Here is a 16,665-nt window from a genome sequence, read left to right as displayed (position 1 = left end):
GATTGGCAGCATCAACATCACCTGGGAACTTGTTGGAAAAGCATCTTAGGCTCCACCCTAGACCTTCTGAATCAGCAACTCTGGGGGTGCAGTCTGATCATCTGTGATTCAGCAAACCTATTTTGTGAACCAGAACCATTGGTTTAAGGTAATTACCCCTCTCTTTTTATTAAATAAACTTTTATTTGGAAGTGATTTTTGATTAACAGAAAAGCTGTAAATACAGTACAGAGTTCCCATATACTCTGCACCCAGCCTATCCCAATATCAACATTTGTATAAATTAACTAAAATCCAGACCTTCTTCAGATTCCCAGTTTTTCCATCAATGTCCTTTTGTTGCTGTTGTTCCAAGTTCCAATCCAGGATATCACACTGCATTTAAGACTACATCCCTTTTAAATTCCATTGGTCACCTCAGTCATCAATCCCTGGGACAGAGAATGGGTGGGAAAGCTGTTGTCTTCATTACTGAGCTGGAGAAAATGAAGTCTGAAAATGCCACGTGATGGAGTTACCTCAGCAGTGCAGTAAGAGTAAGGTCCACCTCACTCTGCACCCTTCCTCTGCCTCTTCCCTTCCCCACAGGACTACAGTATTTCAGAAGCTCCTTTGGAGTGTCCTACCTGGCCTACCCGCCCTAACCTACCAGAGTACAGATGTTGAGGGCCCTCCCAGAGTGGGCCCAGCCCTAGGAGAGACCCATCCACCGCCCCTCACTTCTTCCCCTCTGCAGGGCCAGGACAATGTCTTAGTGACTTCAGCCTGGACAGAGCCAGGCCCCATGCAAGAAAGAAACAAAGAAACACTGTTATTTGCTATCCAAAGTCATTTATGATAGGTAGAAAAAATGCCACAAATCATTTGTAGTTTCTCCATGAGGTATAGTCTGTTTCCCCAGCCCTTGAATATGAGCCAAACTTTTGATGTGCTGTGACCAAAAGGACTTAGCAGAAGTGATGTTACACCAGTTCTGGCCTAGAACTCAAAAAACCCTTGCAGCTTCTCCTCTCTCTCCATCTTTTTCACTCTTCCTCCCCCCCATGCATGTCCCACTGCTCTCTCTCTCTCTCTCTCTTCCTCTCAGCCCTGATGCCATTGTGAGAATAAGCCTGAACTAACTGGTGGAGTGGCCACCTGGAGGAGAACCACATCACCCAGCCAACAGCCCATCTACGGCCCAGACAAGGGAGTCAGGCTATTTGAGATCATGCAGGCCATTTTGGGTGACAGTTGATTTGCATACAACCCCATGAGTGACCTCAGGCTAGATCAGTAGAACTGCCCAGATGAGTCCAGCCCAAATTGCTAACCCACAGAATTGTAGACAAATAAACAACTTGTTTTTAGCTGCCAAGTTTGGGAATTGTTTGTTTCTCAGCAAAGGCTAACTGAAACACAATTTCTCATTTCTCTCTTGGCAATGGGATTCCAATATTTTTTAGGAGGCTGTGTGAGAGTTCTAGGAGATGGGATATGATTGATCTACTCAACTGTGATAATTGTGTTCCTGCTGTCTTAGCTTTCTTTGAGTTGGGGTGGCTACTGTACCTGGTTTGCGCCAAGGAGATCTATAGAAATATACAGGGGAAGAGAGCAGGAAACAGGCCTCTGGAAAAGTCCTGAATTTTTGATAGAAGCTGATGGATCCAGCTGGCTGGGCCCTTTCTCCTCCCTGACTCCCTTCTTCCTTGGACACAGCCATGATTGCTGGAGGTACAGCAGCCATCTTGTGACTGTGAAGTGACAAGCAATGAGGGAAAGGCTGAAAGGATCAGAGACGTGTGCCCTAACATTGCTGAGTGGTGTAACCAGTACCATTAGCCAGCTGTCTTCAGAATTCACGCTATGTGGAAAAGCAAACTTCACTTTGTTTAAGTCACTGTAACCTAGGTTTTCCTTCACTTGCAGATGAATGAGTTCACATGATATAATACAAGGACTGAAATGCAGAAGGATCTTTGTCCTTGGGAATCTGGAGCCAGTAGCATATGACTCTCCAAATCCATCTCCTTTCTTATTTCAGCTCTCTATAATTCCTCAAGAGCAAACACAGGACCCCATTTTCCCCAAGGTGGGAAGTGGAGCTCCCATACTGTTCAGTCATGAGTCCAAGGTCTTGCAGCTAGCTAAGAGGGTGTTTCAAGCCAGACCCACCTGCCACGCACAAACAGAATGCACTCCTGCTACACCTTTGTGGGGGCTAGTCCACTGGAGGCCACGTGTCTTCCAGGTTCCTGCTAGTGGTGGCAAGTGTCAAAGAGGCTGCTACTGCAAGTCTGGTGTGGAAGCGCCCAGGTACACCCTTAGGTCCGAGAGGGTGGATTGGACAAGCTTGGCGGGGATGGTCTCTCGCTGCAGCTGCTGGTAGGCTGCATACCGGTGGCAGCCCCCAAAGGAGTAGAAGTAGTCACCGCCCTGGGCCCCTTTGATCCAGAGGACGTCGATCGGGGGAACGCTGTCTGGATTCTCCTGGAGACAAGAGGACACAGGGTGAATGAGCGTGGCACCGTGTTGGACAGTTTGCAAAGCAGACTTTGTTAACCTGGGCTGAACTCCTCCGGGTGCTCACGCTGGTTTGTGAAAGGCAACAGTTATAGGGTCAGTTTTGTTGAGCTCGTTGACCTTGGTAGCATGAAAATCAGTCATGGTAAGAGTATTTACACCAATTGGCAGATACTGCAAATCAGGGCTTCTTCCCACCCCCAGGTTGTTAACCGTTTATCACACCACGTATATATTACCTGGCACTGTTCTAGACTCTGGGAATAAGGTACAGACACAGCCCCTGCCATCATGGGGCACATGGCTGCTAGAGTGATAAATGCTATGAAGACAATAACACAGGTTGTCATGACAACGATGGGGGTGACAATGAAGCAGAGACCTGAACACAGAGAACTCCCCTGGGGAAGACAGAGAGGTGGAATCTTTAGAGAAAGAGCCTGACTGCCAAGTTCAAATCTCAGCTCCGCTACTTAATTGCTCTGTGACCTTTGGCAATTCATATGTGTGCCTCAGTTGCCCCAGATGGGGATGAAGATGACACAACCACCTCATAGAACTGTTGGGTTTAATGAGTTAACAGATACACAGTGCTTCAAACAACACTTAGCACATGGAATCGGCTCAGTAATACACAGTGTGTATTACCCGTGGGAAGGGCGTTCCAGGCAGCGGGAATAGCAAATGCAAAATGCCTGAGGCCAGAACAAGCTCACTGTATTGCAGGCATGGCAAAGAGGCCAGCGTAACCAGAAGAGACAGGGGTCTGTTCCACAGGGGTCTGTGGAACAGAAGAGGCCAGAAAGGTTTTATTGAGATACAATTGATGTACAGCACTGTATAAGCTAAATGTATAAATATAATGATTTGACTTAAAACATCATGAAGTGATGACTATAATAAGTTCAGTGAACATCCATCATCTCATATACATACAAAATTAAGGAAATAAACTTTTTTCCCTTGTGACTAAAGTGTTAGTCTCTCAGTTGTATTAGCCTCTCTCTTTGCAACTCCATGGACTGCAGCCCGCCAGGCTCCTCTGTCCATGGAATTCTCCAGGCAAGAATACTGGGTTACCATTCCCTTCTCCAGGGGATCTTCCCAACCAAGGGATTGAACTCAAGCCTCCTGCAATGCAGGCAGATTCTTTACCATCTGAGCCACCAGGGAAGCCTCCTTGTGATGAAAGCTCTGAGGACTTACTCTCTAAACAACTTTCATATATAATGCACAACAGTGTTTGTTATATTTATCATGTTGTACTTTACATCCCTGGTACTTATTTATCTCATAATAGAAGTTAGTGCCTTGTGACCAACTGCATACAATTTTCCTTCTCTTTACCCTCCCCCTCCCACCCCTACCTCTGGTAATCACAAATCTGGCCTCTTTTTCTACGAGTTTGTTTGTTTTTGAAGTATAATTGATGTACACCACTATGTTAGTTTCTGGTTGGAAGGAATGATGCTAAAGCTGAAACTCTAGTACTTTGGCCACCTCATGCGAAGAGCTGACTCATTGGAAAAGACTCTGATGCTGGGAGGGATTGGGGGCAGGAGGAGAAGGGGACGACAGAGGATGAGATGGCTGGATGGCATCACTAACTCAATGGACGTGAGTCTGAGTGAACTCCGGGAGTTGGTGATGGACAGGGAGGCCTGGCGTGCTGCAATTCATGGGGTCGCAAAGAGTTGGACACGACTGAGCAACTGAACTGAACTGATACATTTCAAAATGATCACCATGATTGAGTCCAGTTACCATTTGTCAACATACAAAGATATTCCGTAGTTTTTGACTATCTTCCCCACACTGCACATTTCATACACGACTCATTTATTTTATAAATGCAAGTTTATACCTCTTAGGTCCTAGAGTGTTTTAAATAGGAGAGGGTGACATGATATGAGGGACATTCTAGAAAGGTGTGATGAGAAAGCAGCCTTGGTGAGGTGGACAAAGACAAAAGCAGGGAGGACAGAGGCGAGTCCCCAGCAGGTATGCAGCAGAAGAGGCTTTCCTAGGTGAGGGCGTTGAGAGGACAGGGAGAGGTGGGCAGGTCTGCAACATGTTCAGGGGGCAGATCCCAGGGGAGGGGTGAATGTGAGAAGAGGAAGAAGAGAATCTAAGCTAACTTCCTGTTCAGGGCCTGAGTAGCCAGATGGAGAGTGGGTGGACCTCTACAGACGGAAAGTCTGGGGCAGGGTGGGATGGAGTAAGGGGAGATGGAATTAAGTAAGTTGCTAGAAGGCCTCCCACACTGGCCCTAAAGCGGTCTCTTCTTAGGCTGCATTGATGGATTCATTTTTCCATTTATCCCAAAAGTTATTATTAAGCAGTAAGGCCCAGCAGTTATGAGCTGGGGCTCTTGCACAAAGCAAACCTGAATTTAAATCCCAGCTCCTCCACAGAGCAGCTGGAGGGCGGAGGGAGGTGACTGGGTAGGGAGGGAGGTGTAAGCAAGGGGCCTTGCCAGTGGGCATTGCTCCTTATCTGTAAGATGGGAATAGATACCCTATAGGCTGTTGATGCAGTTGGGAAGCTGATATAAGTTAGGTGTGGAGCACAGCCTGCCTGACAGTTCAGCAGCAAAGAGAGGCAGTTGTGCCAGGCAAGCCTTGTGCTGGGTGTCAGGGCTCTGATGATGGGTGGGCAGGATAAGAGCCCCCAAAGATGTCCACATCCTAATCTCCGGAACCTGTGAATATGTTACTCCCAAGGGATAGGAACTTTCCAGATGGAATCAAGTTAAAGATCTTGAGATGGGGATATTATCCTGGGTTGTCCAGATGGGCCAAAAGTAATCACCAGAGACCTTAAATGTGGAACAGAGAGGAGCAAGAGGAGATCTAATGTTGCTGGCTTCCGAGGTGGAGGAAAGAGGTCATGAGCCAAAAATGTGGGTGGCCTCTAGAAGCTGGGAAAGACAAGGATATGAATTCTCCCCTAGAGACCCCAGAAAAAAATGCAGCCCTGCTGATACCTTGATTTTAGCCCATGAGACCCATTCTGGACTTCTGAACTATAGAACTATAAAGTAATAAAATCTTGGTTTTAAGTCACTAAGTTTCTGGAATTTGTTACAGTAGCCCTAGAAAACTAATACATGCTATAAACAAAGCCAGGCCTGGTTTTTGCTTCCCAGAAGGTATGGTGCTGGTGTGGAAGACAGGTGTCTGAGGCCATTACACCCCGGCTGTACGGGATCAGAGATGTGCTGACAGGTATGGAGGTGGCTGGGGGCCCACAGGAGGCCCCTAACCCTACAAGGGCTGTCAAGGAAGACACTAACACTGACAGAAGACCAAGAAGGAGTTAGAAACAGTAAAGAGGAGATGAAAGAGTATCTCTGGCAGCGGGGAAAAGCTTGTGCAAAGGCCCAGGGGTAGGAGAGAGTATCCCTGGACAGATCTATCACAAACAGCCAGGCACCGTGCTCGTGCTATGACCAGACAAAATCCCAGCTCCTTGGAGTTCAAATGAGATGGGGAGGGGAGACAATAAAACACAAACAAACACACGGATAACATAACTCAGGCGTTATCCTGAATTATGCTTTCAAGGCGAACTAACTACTCAGGTTAATGGGAGATCTAGAGAAGCCAGGGCTGCCAGGAGGCAGGCACCTGACCCAAGCGAGGGACCAGTCCCTGCAGCTCTCTGGGAAGCAGTTCCAGACAGTGGAAGCAGCAGTGTAAACTCTAGGACTGAAAGACAACAGGCAAGCAGTAGAGAGGTTTGGTGGGGCCTCGGGGTCTCCTGGGGCCATTTCTGAGGGTCTGGGGGCTGCGGACATGATGCTGCGCAGGCCTAACCTGACACTCATGTCCCCTCCCTCCAGGATCACCCCAACCTTCCTGAGCTCTCTCTCTGAGATGTGGCTGACCCCATTCTCTCCCAGTTCCAGTTCAAACAAGGTCTTCCCAGCAGACAGGACACCCCCAGTCCCACTGCCACAGCCAGAAGTGACCACACAGGTTATGTGCTGGCCATGCAGCTGGGCACTGGGGCCAGGCTGTGCCACTTTCTAAAATGCCTGACCTTGGACAAGCTGCTTGGATCCTCTTGGGCCTCATTTCCTTGTCTGTAAGAGGAACTATAGTAGTATCTACCTTACAGGGTTGGTATGAAAAAGCTGCTGCTGCTTAGTCGCTTCAGTCATGTCGGACTCTGTGTGACCCTATGGGGTGCAGCCTGCCAGGCTCCCCTGTCCATGAGATTCTCCAGGCAAGAATACTGGAATGGGTTGCCATGTCCTCCTCCAGGGGGTCTTCCCGACCCAGGGATGGAACCCAGGTCTCCTGCATTGAAGGTTGATTCTTTACCGGGAGCCACCAGGGAAGCCCATATCAAGTGCTACCTTTATAGGAGTCAGAGACAGTTATTTTAATGACCTCCTCCAGTCTCCTTGCTCCATGACGAAATAGAGGCCCAGAGAGGCCCAAACTCGTGCTCAAGGTCACAGAGCAAAGGCTGAGTTCGACTGAAACTGAACTAGTCCCTTCTCGCGTCCAGCACGACCTCCCTCCTCCGAAGCCTTCCCAACAGCCGGCTTCCCCGGGGCCTCACCCGGATTGTGTCCACGAGGCTTTGCACCTTGGCCTGGTCCAGCACAGACGGCAGAGGCCGGATGAGCACGCTCAGCGGCACGTTGTGCACGGCGGTGATGCAGCCCGAGTGGATGCTGCCGCCCTGCGCGCCGCCGCTCGGCCCAGGTCCCTCGGGCGCCCCCCGGCCCGCCCCGTCTCTTCCCAGCGCTCCTCCCGCTCGGAGACCCATCATTCCGCCGTCGCCGCTGCCTAGGCCGTCGCGGGACGCGCCACCTCCACCCCGATGCTTTAACCTCGGGCGGGCCGTACCATTCCGCGCGGGCGGAGGGGGGCGCAGCCGGGCAGCGCGGAGCGTCTCCCTCCCCTGGCCCCAGGGTGGTCCCGCCCACCAGCGAGCGCCCCTGCGGGAGCTCTGCTCCTGCCGCCCCCGGCTGCCCGACGCGCTCGCGGCTTCGGCCCTCCGCTGGGGGGCGCCTCGCCGCCTGCCCTCCGCCGCGCGGCGTCCCGGGAGTGGAAGTGGCCGGGCAGGCTGACTCAGGGTGAGTCTGCAGGTCATGGAGTGGGAGGGGCGCGGGTGACGCACATTCCAGGGTGACTCAGGCCCATGGCGGGGGCACAGGGTAGAGGGGGCCGGACGTGCCCAGCGAGGGTGAGTCGGCAAAACTCGGAGCTTGGCCGCCCAGCCCTTGGAGCGCTAGTGGTGATAGCCGCGGAGGTGATACTAATACCAAAGACAGTAATACTAGGAATCTGCTGAATGTGGTGCTGTGTCAGGCACTGTTCTAAACACTTTGCATGTACATTACCTTATTTAAACCTCAAACAACCCTACCAGCTAGGTATGATTATTATTCCCATTTTACGGATGAGGAAACTGAGGCACATCGAGGTTTAAGTGGTTTTCCCCCAAGGTCATGGGCCTAGTAAGTGGCTGAACCAGGGTTCCAGGGAACATTTTGTATACATTTATTTGACTGCTTTGGGTGTTAGTTGCAGCATGCGGAATTTAGTTCCTCAACCAGAGATGGGCCAACCAGGCCCCTTGCATTGTGCCCGTGGAGTCCTAGCCACTGAACCACCAGGGAAGTCCCAGGGAGCCTTTTGGAAGGGTGCTGACAGTGTGTGGGCACTGCCCTGACCTCCACAATAACTGTCTGCTTTCATCCCCACAGTGCCTTGAGAAAGTTGACATGGTTGTTGAAGCACTTGTCCAAGGTAGGGCCCTGGAAATGAAATGCTGAGCTCAGAGTCTCAGGCCACTAAACACCTGCTTACAGATCACGACACCTGGGCTGCAAGGGGTGGTGGTGATGTGAAGTGAAATGAAAGTCGCCCAGTCATGTCCGACTCTTTGCGACCCCCTGGACTATAGAGTCCATGGAATTCTCCAGGCCAGAATACTGGAGTGGGTAGCTGTTCCCTTCTCCAGGGGATCTTCCCAACCCAGGGATAGAACCCAGGTCTCCTGCATTGCAGGTGGATTTTTTACCAGCTGAGCTATCAGGGAAGCCCATGACGTAGGTCCAAATGGGCCGACTGCTATCCCCACTCTCTTCTGTTTAAAGCTCTCTATTCCCTTGATCCCAGGTTCAGCACCCAGTGTTCTCTGGAGCCAGAGGGAGGCAGGCAGAGGCTCCTGGTTTTAATCTCTGGTGTTTTAGCATCTGTGGCAACATTAAGACTTTGGCACAGACTGGCCTGGGTTAAGATCCCAAATGGCCACTCTCTGGCTATGTGGTCTCAGGCAAGAGGAAAAAGCATCAGCCTTCTCTTTTGTAAAATGATAGTGAGGGAATTGTGAAAACATTTGGAGATAATGGCTGTTAGAGGGCAATGTGTGTGCTAAGTCGCTACAGTCGTGGTCGACTCTTTGTGACCCTGTGGACTGTAGCCTGCCAGGCTCTCTGTCCATGGGATTCTCCAGGCAAGAATAATGGAGTGGGTTGCCATCCCCTCCTCCAGGGGATCTTCCTGACCCAGGGTTCGAACCCGCATCTCCTGCATTACAAGGAGATTCTTTACCACTGAGCCACTGCTGCTGCTGCTGCTGCTGCTAAGTCGCTTCAGTTGTGTCCAACTCTGTGCGACCCCATAGACGGCCTCCTACCAGGCTCCTCTGTCCCTGGGATTCTCCAGGCAAGAACACTGGAGTGGGTTGCCATTTCCTTCTCCAATGCATGAAAGTGAAAAGTGAAAGTGAAGTCTCTAGGGAAGCCTAAATCAGTGCTTACATAGTGATAATCAAGGAAGATGACAGGTTTCATCCCGACACCCAGAGTGCTGAAGGAGAACCAGGAAAGACTTCCTGGAGGAGGGGTTATTCATACTGGAAAGTGGCTTGGTTCTGGAGAGGGGAAACAGGGAAGAAGCAGGTGATGGTTTAAGGTATAGGATCTGGAGTCACTTGAATGGGATGGATTTAAGTCCTGGCTCCACCACCGACTAGCCAGTGTGATGTGTGTGTGTGTGTGTGTGTGTGTCTGTGGTGGGATACTCAACTTCTCTGTGTCTTGGTTTCCTTACTCACTTGCCAGGGAGAGTAAATGAAAATAACACACAGTGTTTAGGAAGGAATCCGGCACACGTGCGTGTGTTCAGTCACTCAGTCATGTCTGACTCTGTGTGACCCCCATGGACTGTAGCCCATTGCCATTTCCTTCTCCAGGGTGTCTTCCCAACCCAGGGATCAAACCCAAGTCTCTTGTGTCTCCTACACTGGCAAGTGGATTCTTTGCTGCTGAGCCACCTGGGCTTTCCCTCAGCCCCCAAATTACTGGTAATTAGAGAATTTCATCAAGAGGGAAGTTGTTCCCTTAGAACCACTTCCTCCTCTCAGAAAGTAAGAAGAAAGAGGGAACAGCTCCTGGGATGGAAAAATGGAGAGTTGTCCTGAATCTTTCATCATAGTTTGCCCAGTGAGAACCCCCCACTCCTGGCAACAAATTCTGTATGTTGAGATACCTATGGTTCAACTCAAAATTGAATTGTAAGCCTTAAGAAGACTTGTATTTCCACATAATTAAGATTTCTAGAGGCAGGTATATCCATGATTGGTGAAGAGGTAATTGAACAATGTCAGGTTCTTTCCAGCTTTTTGTACCATCCTCCTCCTTCTTGTTTTTATCCTCATGCTTGCCCCTCATGGTCCCAAGATGTTTTGCTGTAGCTTCAAGCATCGTATACAACGGCTTTCAAAGGTGGAAGTTAGGACATTGACATCCCTTTGCCCCTCTTTTTAAGACTGAAGAAGCCTTTAGTGACCATCCTCTGCCTCCCCACCCTTCCGCCCAGGAGTGTTTGCCTCATGTCTCATCATATTTCCATGCCTAAACCAGTCCCTGGAAAGGAGAGAGGAATTACCCTGATTGTGTGCATGCATGTTCAGTTGCTCAGTTGTGTCCAACCCTTTGCAGTCCTGTGGATTGTAGCCCACCAGACTCCTCTGTCCATGGGATTTCCCCAAGCAAGAATACTGGAGTGGGTTGCCATTTCCTCCTACAGAGGACGGCAGGAGGAGGTATCTTCCTGACCCAGGGATTGAACCTGAGTCTCCTGCATTGGATTCTTTACACCTCGGAAGCCTTACACTGATTGGTTTAGCTTAATTGGTGTTCACCTCTGGGCTTAAGAAGGTTTACCCTCCTCTGAAAATCATGGCCTCTGATCCCTAAACAGAACTGGCAAGGCCTGGTACTTCAACCTTGTTTTCCTGTGTGGCTTTGGGGAAGATTCCATGAGAAAGGAGGACTGATGGGGGAAGAGGACCTGGCCAATCAGCAGTTCCATTATTTTGGCCCATCTATCCCTAAACTATCCATGGCATCACCAATGCAACGGACATGAACTTGGGCAAACTTTGGGAGATGGTGAGGGACAGGGAAGCCTGGAGTGCTGCAGTCCTTGGGGTCGCAAAGAGTCAGACACGACTGAGTGACTGAACACCACCACCCATAAATGAGTGACATGAAGACCTGATCCTTGTGTTGGGATTAAGATGTGGTACCTTCCACTGCGGCTAAGGTAAGCATGCGACTGGAAGCTGGAGAAATTCTGGGATCTAACGATATTCTTCTGTTTTAGCTTGGGTTCTCCCAAAAGTAGACGCTGAGACTGGGACTTGTGTGCAGGTACTTTCTTGGGGAGCTGCTCTAGTTATTATGTCACTGTAACACAAACCACTGCAAAATGCAGTGGCATAAAAACGACCATTTTTATTATCCTCACAGATTCTGTGAGTCAAGAATTCAGGCAGGGCACCGTGGGCACTGGTTGTCTTTTCTCTGCAATGTCTGGGCCATCAGCTGAGAGGTGACTCAGTGGCTGGGGGTGACTCGATGGCTGAGGCTAGAATCATCTCGAGGTGTCTTCACTCACACGTGCACTGGCCCATCCTGCTTGTCAGCCGGAACACCTCCACGGGGCCTTTCCATGTGGCCTGGGCTTCCTCATAGCATGGCAGCTGGCTTTCAAGAATGAGTGTCCCAAGAGAACTTGGCAGAAGCTTCATGGCCTTTCCAGTCTAGTCTTGGAAGTCCCATGGCATCATTTCTGTGGTGTTCTATTTGTAGGAGCTCTCACACTACCACCCTGACCCTAACCAGGCTCAAGGGAAGGTACAGAGATTCCATGTCTTGATGGAAAGAGAAGCAAGGTCCTAAAAGGGCTTGTTCCCACAAACGAGATATTGTTGGGACCATCTTTCGAAGACAGTCTGCTGTAGGAAGTGAGCCCAGGATGGACTAGGGAAGGGAGAAATGCCAGTATAGAGGACACTAATGAGCAGTTTCCATGAGGGTTAACTGGGGTCCCTTCTGCTGGAGACCCTGTGAAGAAACATCGTGCATCAGAATCATCCCACCCTCAGGACCAAGTCACCTCCCCAAAGTCCTACCATCAGCTACCAGCACACTAGGGATCAGGCTTCAACATATGGACTTTGGGGCAATATAAACATTCAGTCAGGAAGCAACAGTTAGAACTGGACATAGAATGACAGAATGGTTCCAAATCGGGAAAGGCTTATGTCAAGGCTGTATATTGTCACCCTGCTTATCTAACTTATATGCAGAGTACGTCATGAGAAACGCTGGGCTGGATGAAGCAGAAGCTGATATCAAGATTGCCGGGAGAAATATCAATAACTTCAGCTATGCAGATGACACCACCCTAATGGTAGGAAGCGAAGAGGAACTAAAGAGCCTCTTGATGAAAGTGAAAGAGGAGAGTGAAAAAAAAAAAAAAAACAGGCTTAAAACTCAATGTTCAAAAAACTAAGATTTTGGCATCCGGTCCCATCACTTCATGGCAGATAGATGGGGAAACAATGGAAACAGTGAGAGATTTTATTTTGTGGGGGGCTCCAAAATTTCTGCAGATGGTGACTGCAGCCATGAAATTAAAAGACACTTACTCCTTGGAAGAAAAGCTAATGCCAATCTAGACAGAATATTAAAAAGCAGAGACATTACTTTACCAACAAAGGTCCATCTAGTCAAAGCTATGGTTTTTCCAGTAGTCATGTATGGATGTGAGAGTTGGGCTATAAAGAAAGCTGAGCCCCCAAGAATTGATGCTTTTGAACTGTGGTGTTGGAGAAGACTCTTGAGAGTCCCTTGCACAGTAAGGAGATCAAAGCAGTCAATCCTAAAGGAAATCAACCCTGAATATTCATTGGAAGGACTGATGCTGAAGCTCCAGTACTTTGGCCATCTGATGCAAAAGCTGACTGATTGGAAAACACCCTGATGCTGGGAAAGACTGAGGGCAAAAGGAGAAGAGGATGAGATGGTTGGATGGCATCACCGACTCAGTGGGCATGAGTTTGAGCAAACTCTAGGAGATAGTGAAGGACGAGAAAGCCTGGCATGGTGTAGCCCATGGGGTCACAAAGAGTCAGACACGACTGAACAGCTGAACAACCACCACCAGGGACGTTACCATGTGCTGAGTTGCTTAAGTATGGGTGCTGGAACCTGTCACCCACTGGGATGACTCTGATTGGGTTGGAGGAGACCAATCAGCCACACCCCTGGGGTCAGCCCCCTTTAAGCCCCCTGGATGGGTGGAGTAATGAATACATGTCTGAACAAATGTGAGCTTTGTGGACCAAAGACCTGGATATCAGTGGCACGTCCCCTTGGCCTACCTTTGATCTCAGCCAAAATTGTGGTGGGAAGTATTGTGCAAATCCAGACTCACCTAGCACGGCTGGCTTCCCAGCCAAGGCTTCCAGTGTCTTCCATATTTTCCATCCCTGCGGGAGTCTCCTAGTGATGTTGAGGTGTTCACCAGTGGCAACCAGAGCTGGTGAGTAAAAGTGCCTTAGGTTGTCACAGGTGGAGAATTGTGAGAAACATTCCAGACCGTTTGGACTTTTTTTGGATCCTTCTCAGAAAATAGCAGTACCAGACCCATTGCTACAGCAACAGCCCCGCTAACACACCCTCTGTCTTATTCTTCTTGCCCCTGCACTCCTGCTTCCTGAAATCACCTCCCAAATAAACTACCTGCACTCAAGACTTTGCTACTGGGAAGTCAAAACTAAGGCAAAGGGGGAATTTCATGGATCATCCTCAATAGTTCTGAACCTTGCCTGTGTTAAAATTATACTTGTCTTGTTAGACAACCGTGGACCAGGCACCTGTCTGTGCCTTGGTTTCCTAACTTTCAAAATGGCCTTCATAATGGTGCCTAACTTGTAGAGTTGTTGAGAGAATAAAGAGATGATATAAGTAAGGTCCTCAGAACAGTGCCCAACGCACTGTAAGGGCTCAATAAATATGATAATATGTCAGTATCATATTGTCAGATATCAAATCAAATATGTTTGATAACATTTTAAATTTATCATAGGTCTCAAAGGTCTCTCTTTGTTGGCACTTCTAGACTAGTCCCAACGTATTAGCCCAGGCTCTTGTCTGCAGGTGTAGAAAGCCAGCGTGAATCAGCTTAATGAATTGGAACACTTGGCTACTCCCTTGACTGTAAGGTGAAACTAGGCCTCAGAGAAAAGTGGGTTCACAGACTTTTTTCTGTCTCTCCCTTGGCAGAGGGATTACCTCCATGTGATAGGAACGCGGCTACCAGCAGGGGTTATCTTTGGCTTTTAGTAATAGAAGCTTGACAAGAGAGGCTTAAAATGCCCCAACATGTTTCCTCTCAGGAAAGAGAATCTGAAAGCAGGAAGCCCAGGACTGGGGTGGCTCCACTGTCACTAGGGGCACAGGCCCTTCTGTCAACTCCATCATTTTAGAGTAGGGTCACCTCCTAGTCCAAGGGTGTTCCTGAAGTGCCAGCCTGGAAGAAGGTGGATAAATGGAAAGGCAAAGGATATGACCCCCTCCTTTTTCGGGTGTTGTCTCAGAAGTTCCATATAACACTCTCCCTTGTGTGTCATTGACCAGAATTTGATCACATGGCCACTGCTGGTGGCAAGGGCAGCTGGGATATGTAATCTTCATTCAGTGTGGCAATGTGCTCAGCTAACAGTGGAGTTCTCTTACTAAGGAAGGAGAGGATGGATATTGATAAGTAGTTAGCAATCTGAGCCACAGCTCTCAAGTTACAGGTCTTATGATTTGGAGAGAAGGAGAGAGGAAATTTCCAAGTTCTAGTCAGATGCCCAAATCTGAACCAATCATCTATGGCCATGAGGGAACAAGACTCTTTTTTTTTTAAAAAAAGCATGCTGCTACTGCTGCCAAGTCGCTTCAGTCGTGTCCGACTCTGTGCAACCCCATAGATGGCAGCCCACCAGGCTCCCCCATCCCTGGGATTCTCCAGGCAAGAACACTGGAATGGGTTGCTATTTCCTTCTCCAATGCATGAAAGTGAAAAGTCAAAGTGAAGTTGCTCAGTTGTGCCCGACTCTTAGAGACCCCATGGATTGCAGCCTACCAGGGTCCTCCATCCATGAGATTTTCCAGGCAAGAGTAGTGGAGTGGGGTGCCATTTATTGATTATGACTTAAATGTGTGTAGTTCATTTAAAAAAATTACTGGTTATGTGCTATTGGCTAGGTACTGTGGTAGACCCAGGAAATTTAATGACAAGCAAAAAGACCATCAGTCCCTTTCCCATAAAGTTTCTAATCTAATGGGAGATACAGAGAATAACCAGACACCACAGTAATTAATGGAAAAGTGTACATTATTGGTACGTGCTGTGAACCAAGATGATGTGGTTCTTGAGGAAGAAGAACTCCCATCAAGCTGGGAGATGAAGACTGAAAAGAAATAACTAGTCAACAGTGGTGGTATTGGCATTGCAAATGAAGTATGTTACTGGTGGTCAGAACAGCTTATGCAAAGGCCCTGTGGCAGTGAGGAAAGCAAAATTGCTAAACAGAGGTGGCTGTAACTCAGACAGCAAAGGGGCTTATGTCTGGAAATTCAGGCTAGAGTGATGGAAAGAGTAAGACTGGGTAGGTCTTTGAAAACAGGTTCTTCTCCACCCCCCACACTGAGAAATCTCTGCAGCATTCAAACATAAAAGAGGAACAGGAGTGACATAATCGATCTGCATTTAAAAAAAGATCCCTGTGGTCACTATGGAGAGAGGAAGAGAGGTAGAGAGAGGAAGAGAGTTGGAGGCAGAATGGATCCAGGGTCACCAGTAAGAAGGTAAGAGATGATGGTAGCTATGGTCTAGGGTGGAGACTGAGAAGACAAAGAGGAAAAAATAAACAGAACCTGATGGATTAGAGGGAAGGGAAAAGGAGACAGATGCAGGAGAGAACCACATCATAGCTTCAGACTTGGGCTGGTCTGTGGTACTTTTGGGATATCCATGTGGAGGTGGTTTGCAGGGAGATGTGGATTTGCAGCTCAGAGAGGAGGTCAGAATTGAAAATGTAAATTTGCAAGTCATCTGCATGTGGGTGAAAATTGAAGCCGTGGGTGTGATGAGATTGCTTCATGAGAATACACAGTGAGAAGAGGAGTCTAGGAGAGACCTTGAGGAGCACAGACGAGGACAGAAGAGGGAACAGGAAGTGGGTCCCTTACTTAGGCACAGGAAGATGAGTCTGCAGTGTCACTTAGTGGAGCAGCCAGACAGGGCAGAGGAGAGCCAGAGTTACATCCCAGAGGCCTTCTTTTGAGAGGACTGTGAAAAGCAGACTGGACATATGTTAATTGAGGTGCTCTGGGCTGCAGGTGGAGAAGGCAATGGCACCCCACTCTAGTACTCTTGCCTGGGAAATCCCATGGGTGGAGGAGCCTGGTAGGCTGCAGTCCATGGGGTCACGAAGAGTTGGATACGACTGAGCGACTTCACTTTCACTTTTCACTTTCATGCATTGGAGAAGGAAATGGCAACCCACTCCAGTGTTCTTGCCTGGAAAATCCCAGAGACGGGGAGTCTGGTGGGCTACCGTCTATGGGGTCGCACAGAGTCGGACACGACTGAAGTGACTTAGCAGCAGCAGCAGGGCTGCAGGTAATGGGGACATGGGCTTTCCAATGTCTGTTCTGCTATCCAGGCTGTAGGCTTCATGTAAGGCTGGTTCCCTTTAAGGTCCCTTAAAGGTTCCCTTTAAGATGATACATTAGATGTTTATTAATATAAAATGATATCTAGAGTGGGTTCTGGTCCCTGGACCTGAAAC

General features: G+C 48.8%; 1 protein-coding gene across 1 annotated transcript; it reads right to left on the bottom strand.

The window, feature by feature from the left end:
• Positions 1–312: 312 nt before the first annotated feature.
• On the bottom strand, positions 313–7,300 carry SRXN1 (sulfiredoxin 1). Its single transcript, XM_068987338.1, has 2 exons — positions 7,078–7,300; positions 313–2,472 (listed from the first exon to the last, which is right to left on the bottom strand). The coding sequence occupies exons 1-2, from the start codon at positions 7,288–7,290 to the stop codon at positions 2,269–2,271; spliced, it is 417 nt and encodes a 138-aa protein (XP_068843439.1). The 5' UTR covers positions 7,291–7,300; the 3' UTR covers positions 313–2,268.
• Between the last annotated feature and the right edge of the window lie 9,365 nt (positions 7,301–16,665).

The sequence above is a fragment of the Capricornis sumatraensis genome, chromosome 15 (assembly GCF_032405125.1).
Source record: "Capricornis sumatraensis isolate serow.1 chromosome 15, serow.2, whole genome shotgun sequence".
In the NCBI taxonomy this organism is placed as follows: domain Eukaryota; kingdom Metazoa; phylum Chordata; class Mammalia; order Artiodactyla; family Bovidae; genus Capricornis; species Capricornis sumatraensis.
Note: the sequence above shows the minus strand (reverse complement) of the source record. Positions and strands in the feature narration are given on the sequence as shown.

Bases quoted from the DNA above. Each gene is read 5' to 3' on its own strand.
- SRXN1 (XM_068987338.1), bottom strand. From the start codon at position 7,290: ATGATGGGTCTCCGAGCGGGAGGAGCGCTGGGAAGAGACGGGGCGGGC. The intron at 2,473-7,077 runs GTGAGGCCCCGG...TCTTGTCTCCAG, and splicing joins GCCTCGTGGACACAATCCGG to GAGAATCCAGACAGCGTTCC.